This window comes from Tursiops truncatus, chromosome 4 (assembly GCF_011762595.2).
Source record: "Tursiops truncatus isolate mTurTru1 chromosome 4, mTurTru1.mat.Y, whole genome shotgun sequence".
Lineage (NCBI taxonomy): Eukaryota > Metazoa > Chordata > Mammalia > Artiodactyla > Delphinidae > Tursiops > Tursiops truncatus.
Genome location: NC_047037.1, coordinates 77,647,680 through 77,662,835, shown reverse-complemented (window position 1 = coordinate 77,662,835; position 15,156 = coordinate 77,647,680). Strand labels below are relative to the sequence as shown.

The following is a 15,156-nucleotide window of genomic DNA, read 5'->3' as shown; positions in this document are numbered from 1 at the left end:
TCCACACCCTCTCCAGCATTTATTGTTTCTAGATTTTTAAAGATGGCCATTATGATAGGTGTGAGATGATACCTCATTGTAGTTTTGCTTTGCATTTCTCTAATGATTAATGATGTTGAGCATTCTTTCAAGTGTTTGTTGGCAATCTGTATATCTTCCTTGGAGAAATGTTTATTTAGGTCTTCTGCCCATTTTTGGATTGGGTTGTTTGTTTTTTTGATATTGAGCTTCATGAGCTGCTTGTATATTTTGGAGATTAATCCTTTGTCAGTTGCTTCATTTGCAAATATTTTCTCCCATTCTGAGGGTTGTCCTTTTGTCTTGTTTATGGTTTCCTTTGCTGTGCAAAAGCTTTGAAGTTTCATTAGGTCCCATTTGTTTATTTTTGTTTTTATTTCCATTTCTCTAGGAGGTGGGTCAGAAAGGATCTTGCTGTGATTTATGTTATAGAGTGTTCTGCCTATGTTTTCCTCTAAGAGTTTGATAGTTTCTGGCCTTACATTTAGGTCTTTAATCCATTTTGAGCTTATTTTTGTGTATGGTGTTAGGGAGTGTTCTAATTTCATTCTTTTACATGTATCCGTCCAGTTTTCCCAGCACCACTTATTGAAGAGGCTGTCTTTTCTCCATTGTATATTCTTCCCTCCTTTATCAAATATAAGGTGACCATATGTTCGTGCGTTAATCTCTGTGCTTTCTATCCTGTTCCATTGATCTATATTTCTGTTTTTGTGCCAGTACCATACTGTCTTGATTAATGTAGCTTTGTACTATAGTCTGAAGTCAGGGAGCCTGATTCCTCCAGATCCCGTTTTTCTTTCTCAAGATTGCTTTGGCTATTTGGGGTCTTTTGTGTTTCCATACAAATTGTGAAATTTTTTGTTCTAGTTCTGTGAAAAATGCCATTGGTAGTTTGATAGGGATTGCATTGAATCTGTAGATTGCTTTGGGTAGTATAGTCGTATTCACAATGTTGATTCTTCCAATCCAAGAACATGGTATATCTCTCCATCTGTTTGTATCATCTTTAATTTCTTTCATCAGTGTCTTATAATTTTCTGTATACAGGTCTTTTGTCTCCTTAGGTAGGTTTATTCCTAGGTATTTTATTCTTTTTGTTACAGTGGTAAATGGGAGTGTTTCCTTAATTTCTCTTTCAGATTTTTCATCATTAGTGTATAGGAATGCAAGAGATTTCTGGGCATTAATTTTGTATCCTGCTACTTTACCAAATTCATTGATTAGCTCTAGTAGTTTTCTGGTAGCATCTTTAGGATTCTCTATGTATAGTATCACGTCATCTGCAAATAGTGACGGCTTTACTTCTTCTTTTCTGACTTGGATTCCTTTTATTTCTTTTTCTTCTCTGATTGCTGTGGTTAAAACTTCCCAAACTATATTGAATAATAGGGGTGAGAGTGGGCAACCTTGACTTGTTCCTGATCTTAGTGGAAATAGTTTCAGTTTTTCACCATTGAGGACGATGTTGGCTGTGGGTATGTCATATATGGCCGTTATTATGTTGACGTAAGTTCCCTCTATGCCTACTTTCTGGAGGGTTTTTGTAATAAATGGGTGTTGAATTTTGTCATAAGCTTTCTCTGCATCTATTGAGATGATCTTATGGTTTTTCTCCTTCAGTTTGTTAACATGGCGTATCACATTGATTGATTTGGGTATATTGAAGAATCCTTGTATTCCTGGGATAAACCCCACTTGATCATGGTGTATGATCCTTTTAATGTGCTGTTGCATTCTGTTTGCTAGTATTTTGTTGAGGATTTTTGCATCTATGTTCATCAGTGATACCGATCTCTAATTTTCTTTTTTTGTGACATCTTTGTCTGGTTTTGGTATCAGGGTGATGGTGGCCTCGATAATTATTTTAAATGTAAATGGATTAAATGATCCAACCAAAAGACATAGACTGGCTGAATGGGTACAAAAACGAGGCCCATATATATGTTGTCTACAAGAAACCCACTTCAGACCTAGGGACACATACAGACTCAAAGTGAGGGGATGGAAAAAGATATTCCATGCAAGTGGAAATCAGAAGAAAGCTGGAGTAGCAATTCTCATACCAGACCAAATAGACTTTAAAGCAAAGACTATTATAAGAGACAAAGAAGGACACTACATAATGATCAAGGGATCAATCCAAGAAGAAAATATAACAATTGTAAATATTTATGCACCCAACATAGGAGCACCTCAATACATAAGGCAAATGCTAACAGCCATAAAAGGAGAAATTGACAGTAACACGATCATAGTAGGGGAATTTTACACCCCACTTTTACCAATGGACACATCTTCCCAAATGAAAATAAATAAGGAAGCACAAGCTTTAAATGATACATTAAACAAGATGGACTTGATATTTATACGACGTTTCACCCAAAAACAACAGAATACGCATTCTTCTCAAGTGCTCATGGAACATTCTCCAGGATAGATCACATCTTGTGTCACAAGTCAAGCCTTGGTAAATTTAAGAAAATTGAAATCGTATCACGTATCTTTTCTGACCACAATGCTATGAGACTAGATATCAATTACAGGAAAAAATCTGTAAAAGATACAAACACATGGAGGCTAAACAATACACTACTTAATAACCAAGAGATCACTGAAGAAATCAAAGAGGAAATCAAAAAATACCTAGAAACTAATGACAATGAAAACGCGACAACCCAAAACCTATGGGATGCAGCAAAAGCAGTTCTAAGAGGGAAGTTTATAGCAATTCAATCGTACCTTAAGAAACAAGAAACATCTCAAATAAACAACCTAACCTTACACCTAAAGCAATTAGAGAAAAAAGAACAAAAAACCCCCAAAGTTAGCAGAAGGAAAGAAATCATAAAGATCAGATCAGAAATAAATGAAAAAGAAATGAAGGAAACGATAGCAAAGATCAATAAAACTAAAAGCTGGTTCTTTGAGAAGATAAAGTTGATAAACCATTAGCCAGACTCATCAAGAAGAAAAGGGAGAAGCCAAATCAATCGAATTAGAAATGAAAAAGGGGAAGTAACAACTGACACTGCAGGAATACAAAGGATCATGAGAGATTACTACAAGCAACTATATGCCAATAAAATGGACAACCTGGAAGAAGTGGACAAAGTCTTCGAAATGCACAACCTTCTGAGAGTGAACCAGGAAGAAATAGAAAATATGAACAGACCAATCACAAACACTGAAATTGAAACTGTGATTACAAATCTTGCAACAAAGAAAAGCCCAGGACCAGATGGCTTCACAGGTGAATTCTATCAAACATTTAGAGAAGAGCTAACAGCTATCCTTCTCAAACTCTTCCAAAATATAGCAGGGGGAGGAACACTCCCAAACTCATTCTAGGAGGCCACCTGCTTTGTTTTTCTTTATTATACTTATCAACCTCTGATGTTATTTTTTGTCTTGACTACTCCCCAGTAGAATGTGAGCTCCAAAAAAGCAGCTCAGAAGATGATTAGCAAGATTTAGGGAGGCAGAATGTGGGAAATCCTTGGTATGTTAATTGTGCCATGTTGGATTGAGAACTCTGCAGCAGGGAAGGTTTGATCCTGCCTGTTTCTTTGGCCAGCCTTGAGGACTTGGGCTGCAGCATGACTCCTGCTTCAGCACTGCAGCACCTGTAGCATATCAAAACAATTGGGCTTCTTTTATTTTGATTGATTGATTGATTTTATTTTTGGTAGGAAAATGGCTGAGTAATATTCCAGTTGCAATTAATATGTTTGATAAATCTTTGACAGTGAACTCTAGGCATTAGCTGATGCCTATTCATTGTGTATTTTGGAGCGAAGAAGGAAGAACCACAATCCAAGTAATATCTAATTATTTGGGGATTTGACCCATAATGTCCTCTTCCCTTTTCCTCAGTTATGATAAATTTCCAAAGCATTTTCTTCTTGTTAAACTAAGGAGGAGAAACATTTTTTTCCAGTTTGGTTTTACCTGTATTTATTCATTGTTCCCTTGACTGAATACTCACATAATTAAAATGATGAATAAACAGTTAAGTAGAAGACTTTGGCCAGCATAATAGACACTACCTGAATTTTCTTTTTCTGTGTTTAGCAAAGGAAAGTGTTAAGTTTGAATTTTGTTGAACATTACTGTTTTGTTTTTTTTTTTCCTTTTGTTCCCAGTCCCTTCTCTCCCCTCCCCCATGTCTCTTGATTCCTTTCTATTTTTACATTTATTTTTATTTTTACATTTCTTATTTTGGGAGAAACTTAAAATTGTATGGCCCTCTTTCCCCTCACTGTCCCTCTTCTTTCCCTCTCATCCCAACAAGTAGGTCTCTATTTCTTTTCTCATTTTGGAGTAATAACTTAACTTCACTAAAAGAGTCCTGAGTCATAGAATTGGGACATTCATATACTACTGCATGGACAACCCTAAAATATAGTTTTGAAATATCTATTTTTAAAAGATCTTTTTTCTCCCTATTTTCAATGCCTGGTAATTATCTACATCTGGATATATTTTAATCCTTCTTGCAAACCTGATACATTAAGACTCAGCTGAGTCAATGCCAGGCATGTGATGCACATTTAATGTTAAATAAATTTTTTGTTACAAATCCTCTCCTGTTCCATATTTTTAAAAGTTAGAACCTATGTATATACATGGGAAAAGTTTGCTAAATTGTAGCTGGCAGGGATGATAGGAGGTTAGGAAAGGGATGTGTAATTCAGGATGGTACGGTGAATTTACTCTTTTGAATCAGAAAGATTTGTATTTGAATCCAGGCTTAATGATTTTTGCTTTTACGCTATGACCTGGTGAACTTAACTTCTCTGAGTCTTTATTCCCTCATATGTTAGATTTGAATAATACTGTTGCACAGACTTGGCTATGATGAATACGTGGGAATATTTGTAAAGTAGCTTTTTAAGTTTTTTTTTTGGTGTGTGTGGTTTATGGGTGTATATGATCAGACATATATGTTATCATTGAACTCTTCTTTTTCTCCTTATCTCATCGTCTGTCAAGCTTTGCCTGAAGAATCTTCGTAGCCTTCATTTTCTCTCTGCTGCCACATTCTTTGATCTAGCTTGCATGTTCTCCCTTATGTGGCTTTTTGGTCTTATGTGTGGCAAGGGAAAAATGGTAAAGAGCTCTGAGTTTCAATTCCAGTTTCTTCTCTTATTGAATAGTATATTCTGTGCAGTATAGTATAGTCCAGTTTCAAGAAGAGTTGAGATATTTATATTGATTACTTAACAGCAGCTCTCCACAAGGGGTATGCATTAGATTCCTTGTCTCCAGATACCTTTCATCTCTATTAAACTTTAAGCGTCTGGATGACAGATTCTGTGTCTATATGTGTTACACTACTGCCCCCTCAGTAGAATGGTACTTCGTACAGTGTGTGCTGAGCCCCATCTCCCTTTCAGATTTTGGGGAAATTGATTTGCATTTTTATAATGTTTAGTAAAATTTATAAAAAATGCTCCTGGTATGTTAAGCTAGTCTTAAGTCATTTTCCATAAAATGTAGAATTTCTTATTTTTCTCGGACTCCAGGTCTGGCTTTTGACAGGCTGCTTTCTTGTCTACAACTTGTGTTTTTATGATAAACATAAGACTCAGATGTCAGGCTAGCTTTTCTTCTTGTAATGTTTGCCAGACATGGTTGTTGTTGGAAGACAGTTCTCCATGGGTCTCTCACATGTCTTGTATGTTTTACAAGCAGAGATGCTACTGACTGCCTTTTTTCTAGACTGTTTTTTTCAAGGAGGTTTATATAGTGAGCAGCCTTGGAAGATAAGAGTTATTGTTTCTCTCCAGAGCAAAAGGCAGGTTTGCTTGCTATTCAGTATAATAAAAAAGTCTCCCTTCAGAGTGTGTTTACTTAGCGTCCAGCATGGTAAAGGTAGTATCACCCTACAGAGCAAAAGATAAGCATGTTTATGCCCATTATAAAAGGTTTGGGTTCCTAAGCTCAGGGTTTCTTTCATGGAACATGATCCACTGCATGTACAGTTGTCACCTGGCCATCTTTGTGTTACCCTATGAGAAATGGGACTCAGGGAACTGGCACAAAACCTGATACTGGTACTGCTATTGCCATGAGTAATAAAGTTCTTTTCTCTAATCTGTAAGTCTTGTGTCTGTCTTCAGCATCTATAAAACCATGGTAGGATAATTTGTTAGTTTACGAGTGGGGTAAAATTTCAGACCCGTCACAGTTTTTGACAGTAATATGAAAGCCACTCTTTTCAGAACTGCAAAATGGGCCCTCTACAAGTAATTCTTGTTAAGCCTTAATCTACATTAAGCCTGGGTCTCTGGAAAGGTACCTAGATGAGGCTAGAACTCAGGTTCCTTATGACTATACTGTGTTTTCTCTTTTCTCCCTATTTTTTTTTAATGAAACTAAATTTATTCAAGTTCAAGGACTATCATTCTGAAATCATCTTTCTATGAAATGATGTTAACAGTGATCTATTTTTCTCTCTCTTTTCCCAAAATAAAAGCATTGCTATTTTATACAGTTAAGCTACACTGGCAAGTGTGTTGATTTGTTTACTTAACACTGAAGTTTGGAATGTATGTTATCTTCAAGAGAAAAATGGGGTAATTGGGAGGACATTTCTTTTTAATTGGGTAACATGACAATCTCAATGATAAATAACCTAATAAACTAGGTAATAGAACATAGTATGTTGATGGTGACAAATGTTAAGGAGAAAGAAAGGGAGGACAGGACAGTGTTGAAATTTTAGGTAATGTTGGCCACGGAAGCTCTCACGGAGGTGACTTGAGTAAAGGTCTGAAGTTAAGAGACGAGCCATTTAACTCTCTGGAGGAAAAGCATTCTGGGCAGAGGGAACAGCAAGTACAAAGGCTCTGCAGCAAAGTGTTCCTGGTACAAGACATTGAGGAGGCTGATTTGTAATGCTCTGAAGACATATAATGAGAGGATTATAGCGTTGCCCTTTGCTTAGCTATCTTTTTATTCTTCAACCAGAGCACTTACTTTTATGTTTAGGTACTTTTTCACTTGAGGAATGGGATTTCTTCCTTTAAAAATAATTTGAAAACTACTAAAGTAGATAATTTTTCTTCTGCAGTATTCTGTAGTTCTCCTTGATGGTCTCTGTAAGCGCTCATTTTTCAGCAGTCAACATAAGTCCCACATCTGTGATTTTCAATTCAGCAGGTATTTGAGAGCTGTGTTAGACGTTACTTTACAGGCATACCTCGTTTTATTGTGCTTTGCTTTATTGCATTTCACAGATCATTGCATTTTTTACAAATTGAAATTTGTGGCAACCCTGCATTGAGCAAGTATGTTGGTGCCATTTTTCCAGTAGCATTTGCTCATTTTATGTTCCTCTGTCACATTTTGGTAATTCTCGCAATCTTTCAAGCTTTTTTGTTATCTTTGTTATGGTGATCTGTGGTTAGTGGTCAGTAACATCTTTGACGTTACTACCACAACTTGCTGAAGGCTCAGATGATGGTTAGCATTTTTTAGCAATAAAGTATTTTCTAATTAAGGTATGTACATTGTTTTCTTAGACCTAATACTATTGCACACTTAATAGACCACAGTATAGTGTAAACATAACATTTTCATGTACTGAAAACCAAAAAATTTTTGACTCGCTCTCACTTTATTGCGATATTTGCTTTATTGTGGTGATCTGGATCTGGACCTGCAATATATTTGAGGTGTGCCTCTGTATGACTTATGTTTTAACTCCCACATGGATTATTTTCTTTATATTTCTGTTGAAGAGAAGAGACTGAGGCAGGCTGGAATAGTTAGAGAATACCCTAAGATAGCATACAAACTAAAACATCTCTAGCCAAGGTCTCTATTTACCCTTTGTTACTAAATATAAAGGCTGGCTTTCAATTCTTGTTGACCTTGAAAATTAGTGCCATACCATTTCCTCCTTGAAACGCCATCCTATCCCTCTGGCTGTACCATTTCTCTCTCTCAATGATTCTTCTTTCCTTGGGTTTATATCTTGACTGTCCATGCTTCTTAACTCCTTAATCTCTGGATACTCTGATCTACTTTATGGCTTCAGTTACTATCTATATGTTGTTGATTCTCATATCAAAATTTCTAGTCTTACATTCCACTCTTGAGCTCTAAGCAGTTGTAATAAGTTGGCTTCTGACATATCCATTTTGATGGCCAGTGGGCAACATAGATTCAGATATCTAAAGCAAGGTATCTTTATTTATCTTTCTTCAAGAAAGGTATCTTTCTCCCACAAAGAAAAACAAACTTGTTCTTCCTCTTTCTTTATTTTGGTAAATAGTATTTTTGATCAGTTAAGCCAGAATATTTATGTTGATGCCCATTAATCAAAGACCATCATGCCCACAGTGTACAAAATTGGGTTTGTTGATGCTTTCTGCAGTAAGGAAACCACACACCATAAGAAACCATGTATCTCAGCAAGACTATGCTGAACAAACTTAGAGAATATGGGCTTTTGTTAGATAATATTGGGGAGAATTCAGGGAATTGGTGGGGATTTGCTGTGGATTAGGTACTATCAAGGAGTGAGGGTAGGGCTTCCCTGGTGGCGCAGTGGTTGAGAGTCCGCCTGCTGATGCAGGGGACACGGGTTCGTGCCCCGGTCTGGGAAGATCCCACATGCCGCGGAGCGGCTGGGCCTGTGAGCCATGGCCACTGAGCCTGCGCGTCCGGAGCCTGTGCTCCGCAATGGGAGAGGCCACAACAGTGAGAGGCCCGCGTGCCACAATAAAACAAAACAAAACAAAACAAAAAAAGAAGTGAGGGTAATTCTATGATTGGATATCTTAATAAATCTTATGCCAGAGGTGAGAAGACCAGGGTGAGGCTAAAACTGTAATTGGTAAAGAAGTAGCAGTCATTCGTGTTAGCTGGGTTTTTGTGTGTGTGTGTGTGTGTGTGTGTGTGTGTGGTTGTGCAGAGATCTTGCTTTTGTCTACATTCAGACAGATTCAGATTGGCTTGGTTTTGCCTCACTTGCATCATGGTCTCAGAGGACCTTTTATCTGATGTTGGTGATCTGTGAGATTCCGTTTGGCAGAAAAGCATCACAGCCTAGCTATGAGTGCTAGGTTCCTTCTTAGCTATGAGGGGCTGCTTTTCTCTCTCTCACTTATTTGAAATAGATGTAAAAGATGAGGTAGTATATGGATAGCAGGAAGATGGATTAAGAGTGTTTAGACAGGGTGTATGAACAAAGAATTTACCTGTGATTGGTTGTTTATGTGTGAGAGGCAGTAAAGAAACTTACTCTGTTTGAAATACATCAGTAGAATCTAGTGTTAATGTTGAAGCAGAGATGTCTAGTTTGTTTATTCCTTACTAGGGGAAGAGGGGTTGGGGGTGGGGTTATGTGTCAGTCATATATTGGGCTATTTAAAACTAAATGTTTGCATACTTACTATGTGCCAGACATTAAGTGCTTGTGTGATCTCTTTTAATCTCTTGGGTTAATTAGGTTAGAAAAGAAGGATGCATAGCCCTGGCATTGGGAATAAGGACCAAACTGGAGATCCAAGTGGGGCTAGTGGTGTTAAGTAATATTTAAGAGTGTGAGTTTCATCATAATAGATTGGGTTTGAATCCTGCCACCACCTCCCAATTAGTAGTGATAAGATCTTGAGCAAGTTACTCAACCCCTTAGAACCTCTGTATTTTACAGATTTAAATGGGCAATAATAATAATACTGTCTTCAGATGACTGGCAATACTTGGTACTTAGTAAGCACTCGGTATACAGTAGCTGCTTTTATTACTTTTCTCTTATTGGCTATGTGCCTTTGGACAAATCACAAAACTCAGATCCTCAGTTCTGACGTCATTTTACAGGATTGGTATAGGGATCAAAAAGTGTAAATTGAAGCGCTTTAGAAAGAAAGCACTTATACAAATAAGATAAATGTTAATGACTAATATATTGTTTCTCAAGTGTTTGAATTTACTTGACAAGAAAGGACTGTGGTAGGGTTATGATATTTTTGGATCAAGTTATACAGGTTCTTGAATGTTAGGATGAGAAATTTAGATTTGATGCTGTGGACTTTAGAAGTTCAGCCATCAGATAGACTTTAGAGCAGGGGGATGAGATGATTCAAATGGTGGTTTAGGAAACTTGGAATTGGAGAGGGAGAGCCTAAAGGTTCAAAGACCAGATTTAGGAAGCTAAATTTCAGGCTAAGTAATGGTGGCCCAGATTAGTGAAATAATAGTAGAAGTGAAAAATCTGTGATGTTTCTAAGGAATTACTACAATATAATTATAAGCTGAATGTGAAGGCTGTAGAAATAACAATAAAGGCTTCTTGAACTTTAATTTTGGAAATGGATTGGTTAAAGTTATTTAGATGTAAATAGTTAATAAATTTGAAGAAATAACCTTGTTACAATGTACAGAATGACCAGAGACTTTCGGTTTTAGGTACTTATTTGGCTTTCCCCATGACATAGACTCAAATGTGTACTGTGCAAAAAGAAAACTGTTGGAAAAGGATACAGGTTTCAGTGGTAAGCTGTAAAGAATTTGATTTTAAGTTAAAGTAAGTATATGTATGTTAGAAATGTTGTGATTAAAATCTGTTTGCTGTGCTGCAGTGAGGGGTGAAATTACTTTGAAATGCTTCAAAAAATGATAGATGGATAGATATGTGATAAATCCAATATAGAAAAATGTTAATTGTAGAATCTCAGTGGTGGGCACATGGATGTTCACTGTAAACTTCTTTAATCTTTTCCATGTTTTTGAAAGTTTTAATAATAAAATGTTGGAGGAAGAGTGGAGATATAAACTGTTTGCTAAAGGCTAGTCTTGAGAATTTCTCTTCACTGACCTGACACTTTTGTTTTCTCTATAGGAACTTTCCGCTGTACTTTTTGCCATACAGAGGTAGAAGAAGATGAATCAGCAATGCCCAAAAAAGATGCACGCACACTTTTGGCAAGGTTTAATGAACAAATTGAGCCCATTTATGCTTTGCTTCGAGAGACAGAGGATGTGAACTTGGCCTATGAAATACTTGAGCCAGAACCCACAGAAATACCAGCCCTGAAACAGAGGTGAGTATAGGCCCTGTGCTCTTACCAAGAACACTTTTAAGCTTGCCCTTGTTTTAACTACCTGTACTTTGGAGAGCAGGATTGGGTAAGTAATTTACCAGGAGACTAAAAACTATAAGATTATGTGGATTCTAAGCTCTGCCACACATGTCGTATTAACTTGTGCCTGTGATGAAATTTGTTTGTACTGAATGCAGAACAGTATGAGCCCTAGGCAAAAATCTTTAAATAGTCAGGTTTGACTTTTTTTTTTTTTTTTTTTTTTTTTTTTTTTTTTTTAGGTTTGACTTTTAAGTACTCAATCTGCTTGGGCCCACTGCAACTCAGCCAATTGTTAGTTAGTCCTAAATTGGTTGTGCCTTTTGGGGATATCTGAATTTTCCTAGTCAAGTTCTGAAGGCTGAAGTTCTTTAAGGAATACAGCTTTCACTTTTTTTGTATGTTTGTTTTTGAAGTTTTTAACCACACATTTCTTGCCTTCCTTAGTTTTCAATGCAACTTTCTTGAAAGCGAAGTATAGTGGGTGTTACCTATGGGTTAATACTTCTTACTGTGGCTCCCTATTTTTGTCAGTGTACCCTAATTTTTGAATTGCAGAGGCAGCCTTAATTTTGCCATGCCATAAAAAGTGGCTTTTCTTCTTTGAAAAGTATAACTGAGAATTGAGGTCAGAGAGTACTCTCCTATTCTTTCCTTTTTCTTTCTTCTTCCCAGTTTCAAGCTGAGGGCTTTTAGAGTTTATACCCGTCTACTCCCTTCCATAGAACACAGTAGTCCAAGTTGTAACTCTATAGATTTTGGGAGCACTCTTAGTATTTTGTGCCCTCTGGTACTGATGCTGCAGAAAAGCCAGTTCTGGGCAGTCCTGAGCAAACTGAGTTTCTTTTTGGTGGTTAAAAACAATCCAGTTATACAGAAGGTTTTGTATCTGTACAAGTTATTGTGAATTTTCTTTTCTAGCATCTGTGTCAGTTAGGATACCTTTATCTGTGATAACAGAAAACCAACTAGAAGTAGCTTCAACAGTAGGAAAAACTTTCTAGCATGACCAGAAGCCCTTAGGTAGCACAATTCAGAATTAATTCCACAGCTTCTCATCTTCAAGGATCTAGATTTGTTCCGTACTTACTCTGCCGAACTTGGCCTGTTGGTTTTCCTCTTGGCACCACCAGGGGAGCTAGCCTAAGGTGGTCACATTTAGATGAAAATGTTCAAGCACAGAAAATTGGACCATCCCTTCCTTGTGTCCTGTTTTAAGATGGAAAAAAGCTGTAACATAAGACTTTAAAATATAGTAAGACAAATAGATAGATTGGGTACAGAGAGATGGCCTCGTAGGCCTAGACTCAGAGTGGGCCAGCAAATAACTGATGAAAAAGCTATAGGAAAGAGTGATTTACAAAGCAGCCCTGGTACAGCTAAAGGCAGTAGTTACAAGGCATGGATTAAGTGACCAGATCAGCATGGTTTGTACAACTAGAGAGGGTGCATTTTTTTGATAGAAAAAGTGGCAGTGGGTCTGTAGATATCCAGAGGCAGAACAGGAGGGAGGGATGGGATGAACCCACGATTACCTCCAGAGGTTGGTCAGAAACACAGTATTCTCAGGGAGAGATGTAATGGGCCAGTCAGAGACATGGATACGTCAGAGAAATCTCAACTAAACATGAGACAAAACTCAAGTAGATGTGAGTGGGCCCAGGAAGAAATGAGGAGCAATGGAGTAAGCAGATATGAAGTAGGACCAAAGAGAAGGAAAAACAGTGAATGGCTTCTGAGAGAGAGAACTGATACAGAACTTAAAGATAAATGAAGAAGTATTGCTTAGGCTCAGAATGAGACAGCCCACTACACAGGAGACAATCCAGGATTCATGGAAAAGATTTAGGAAAAATGGCAGAGAAGTAAAGGAGAAACATAGGGCCAAGAGAATCAGTCAGCAGACACAGAAAGGAACACAGCAAAAGGTATGGAGAAAGATACAGAACAGGTACTAAATAAGCAGGTAGTTCATGAAATATGAAGATAGTTTGTGCAATAAAAGAGCTGTCTAAACAGAAAGGGAGGGACAGTCATGCCTAGAACTTGATGCAGAAAAGCATCAGTAGCAGGCAAAGAAAGACAAGGTGTGAGCTTAGACACACAGAAAATCAGGTATATTCAAAAGAATGTGGAGCACATTGAAAGTGAAATGATCAGATAAAACGGGGAGCAGCAGAAAGGCTGAAAACTCATAGAGATGAGGAAACGTTAAGTGACTAGAGAAAGATAAGGAATGATCCAACCTGGAACAGACTAAGAAGATCATGGATAGTAGAAGTAAGAAACAAAAAAAATAGACCCAGAAACAGATCATGGTTGCTGTGGGGTAGAAATAATGGTTGGGCCTGGATTTGGAGAGTCAGCATTGGTGCAGAGATGGACAGATACAACTTGAAAAGAAACTGATCTCTGCATAAAGATTTGCCTTATTTGGTGAGTCGCAGAATATTAATTCTGAGTTGAAGTCTGGCTTTGTAGAATACTATTCTAGCTTCTCAGCACACAAAAGAAAGGGAAAAGCCCACAGAACTACTTTGAATTCTTCTGGGTTGAGCTGAGAGCATGCTTTTTAAAATATAACATGTGTTTTATTTTGTTTGGGGTTTTTGTTTTGTTTTTAAACAAAATACTCATCAAAGATGTTACTGGGAGAGATTTTCACCAGACTAGTGTCTTTAAGTGGATTATGTCACTATTTCATTCTCCCCTCTCTCTAAGTAGACTTATTTAAACATCTTAATCTGTACAACCTCAATCATTTATATACGCCTAATGCATTTATATACACCAGAGGATTCAGTGTTTGAGAAACTTAAATATAAATATGATGAGTTGTTCTAACCAATGTAACTTTCACCCTGTGGTATAAGAGCGGATTTTCCAGAATTATGAAAGCATGTGTGCATGATTGCTAGATAGAATTTATATGTAATTCTTCAGTAACTACTTCCCCAGCTGCCCTTCTTTTCTAGCACCAAGACTTCAAGTTTTCTTCTTCCCTTCCTCCTCTAATCTTGTTATATAGCAAGGACCGTGCAGCAACTGCTGCTGCAGCTGCTGGCCTGGCAGGTGGGCACCACCGGGAAGCATGGGCCACCAAGGGTCCCTCTTATGAGGACTTATACACTCAGAATGTTGTCATTAACATGGATGACCAAGAAGATCTTCATCGAGCCTCACTGGAGGGGAAATCTGCCAAAGAGAGACCTATTTGGTTAAGAGAGAGCACTGTCCAAGGAGCATATAGTTCTGAAGAGATGAAGGAAGGTAAGAGTAGAAGAAGTAAGATGAATATGTCTTGGGTATGGTAGAAAATGAACTTGACCTAGGAAATCACCTGGGCAATTCTTAGTTTTATTGGAAACCCACTGTGTCTGTTTTGTAAAACAATTGCATTATAGCAGGAAGTAAATTGAGCAATAAGCATTAAAACCAACCAGTATACTTGTATTAAACTTCAACTTAGTTGAAAAAACAGACAGCTTTTTAAATTTCCATTTTAGATTTAAGAAATTGTCATTTTTTATGTTAATTTCTTGAAAAAGTACTCTTGTGTTCAAAGTGGCCAAATTCATTTCTTCTTTAATCTTCTCTTGCCCTAACTTGCATGCATTTTTGTTTCTTTGAATTAGGAGCCATAACTATATACTAGTTATGTTGTCTCCTCATAAATACCAAGGAGATGCGCTACTTGAAATATATAAAAAGATACCAAATGAGTAAAGACAAGGATTCTCACCATCCAAGAAGATTGGCAAAACTTTATACTAGAAGATTTTGGAAATCTCTGTGAGCCCTGAAGCGTTAAGAATTATATAATAATCAGAAGCTTGAGAACTGCACGATTTTACTTTTTAAATGTTAGTCTCAAATTACTGGATTCAGAGACTTTGGGTGATGATGGTTTAGGACTAGGTAGAAAATGGGAGACTAAAACTGGATAAGTATTGCTCAGAAACTGGGAAACAGAGGTGAAAGAGGGAGTCTGTCCCTCTGGTTAGATTTCATCAGCATTAGAACCTACCCGTCCCTATTCCTA

At 37.2% G+C, this 15,156-nt stretch overlaps 1 protein-coding gene across 4 annotated transcripts in view; it reads left to right on the top strand.

Annotated features, from left to right (window-relative positions):
* The window catches only part of GTF2E1 (general transcription factor IIE subunit 1), a 34,988-nt gene that overhangs the window by 14,584 nt on the left and 5,248 nt on the right, over positions 1-15,156 (top strand). For all 4 annotated transcript variants that reach the window (XM_033855785.2, XM_033855786.2, XM_033855783.2 and 1 more), the window contains 2 exons: positions 10,874-11,075; positions 14,143-14,384. In XM_033855785.2, coding sequence (XP_033711676.1) covers positions 10,874-11,075; positions 14,143-14,384 — 444 coding nt within the window. The remainder of the gene's footprint in view (positions 1-10,873; positions 11,076-14,142; positions 14,385-15,156) is intronic.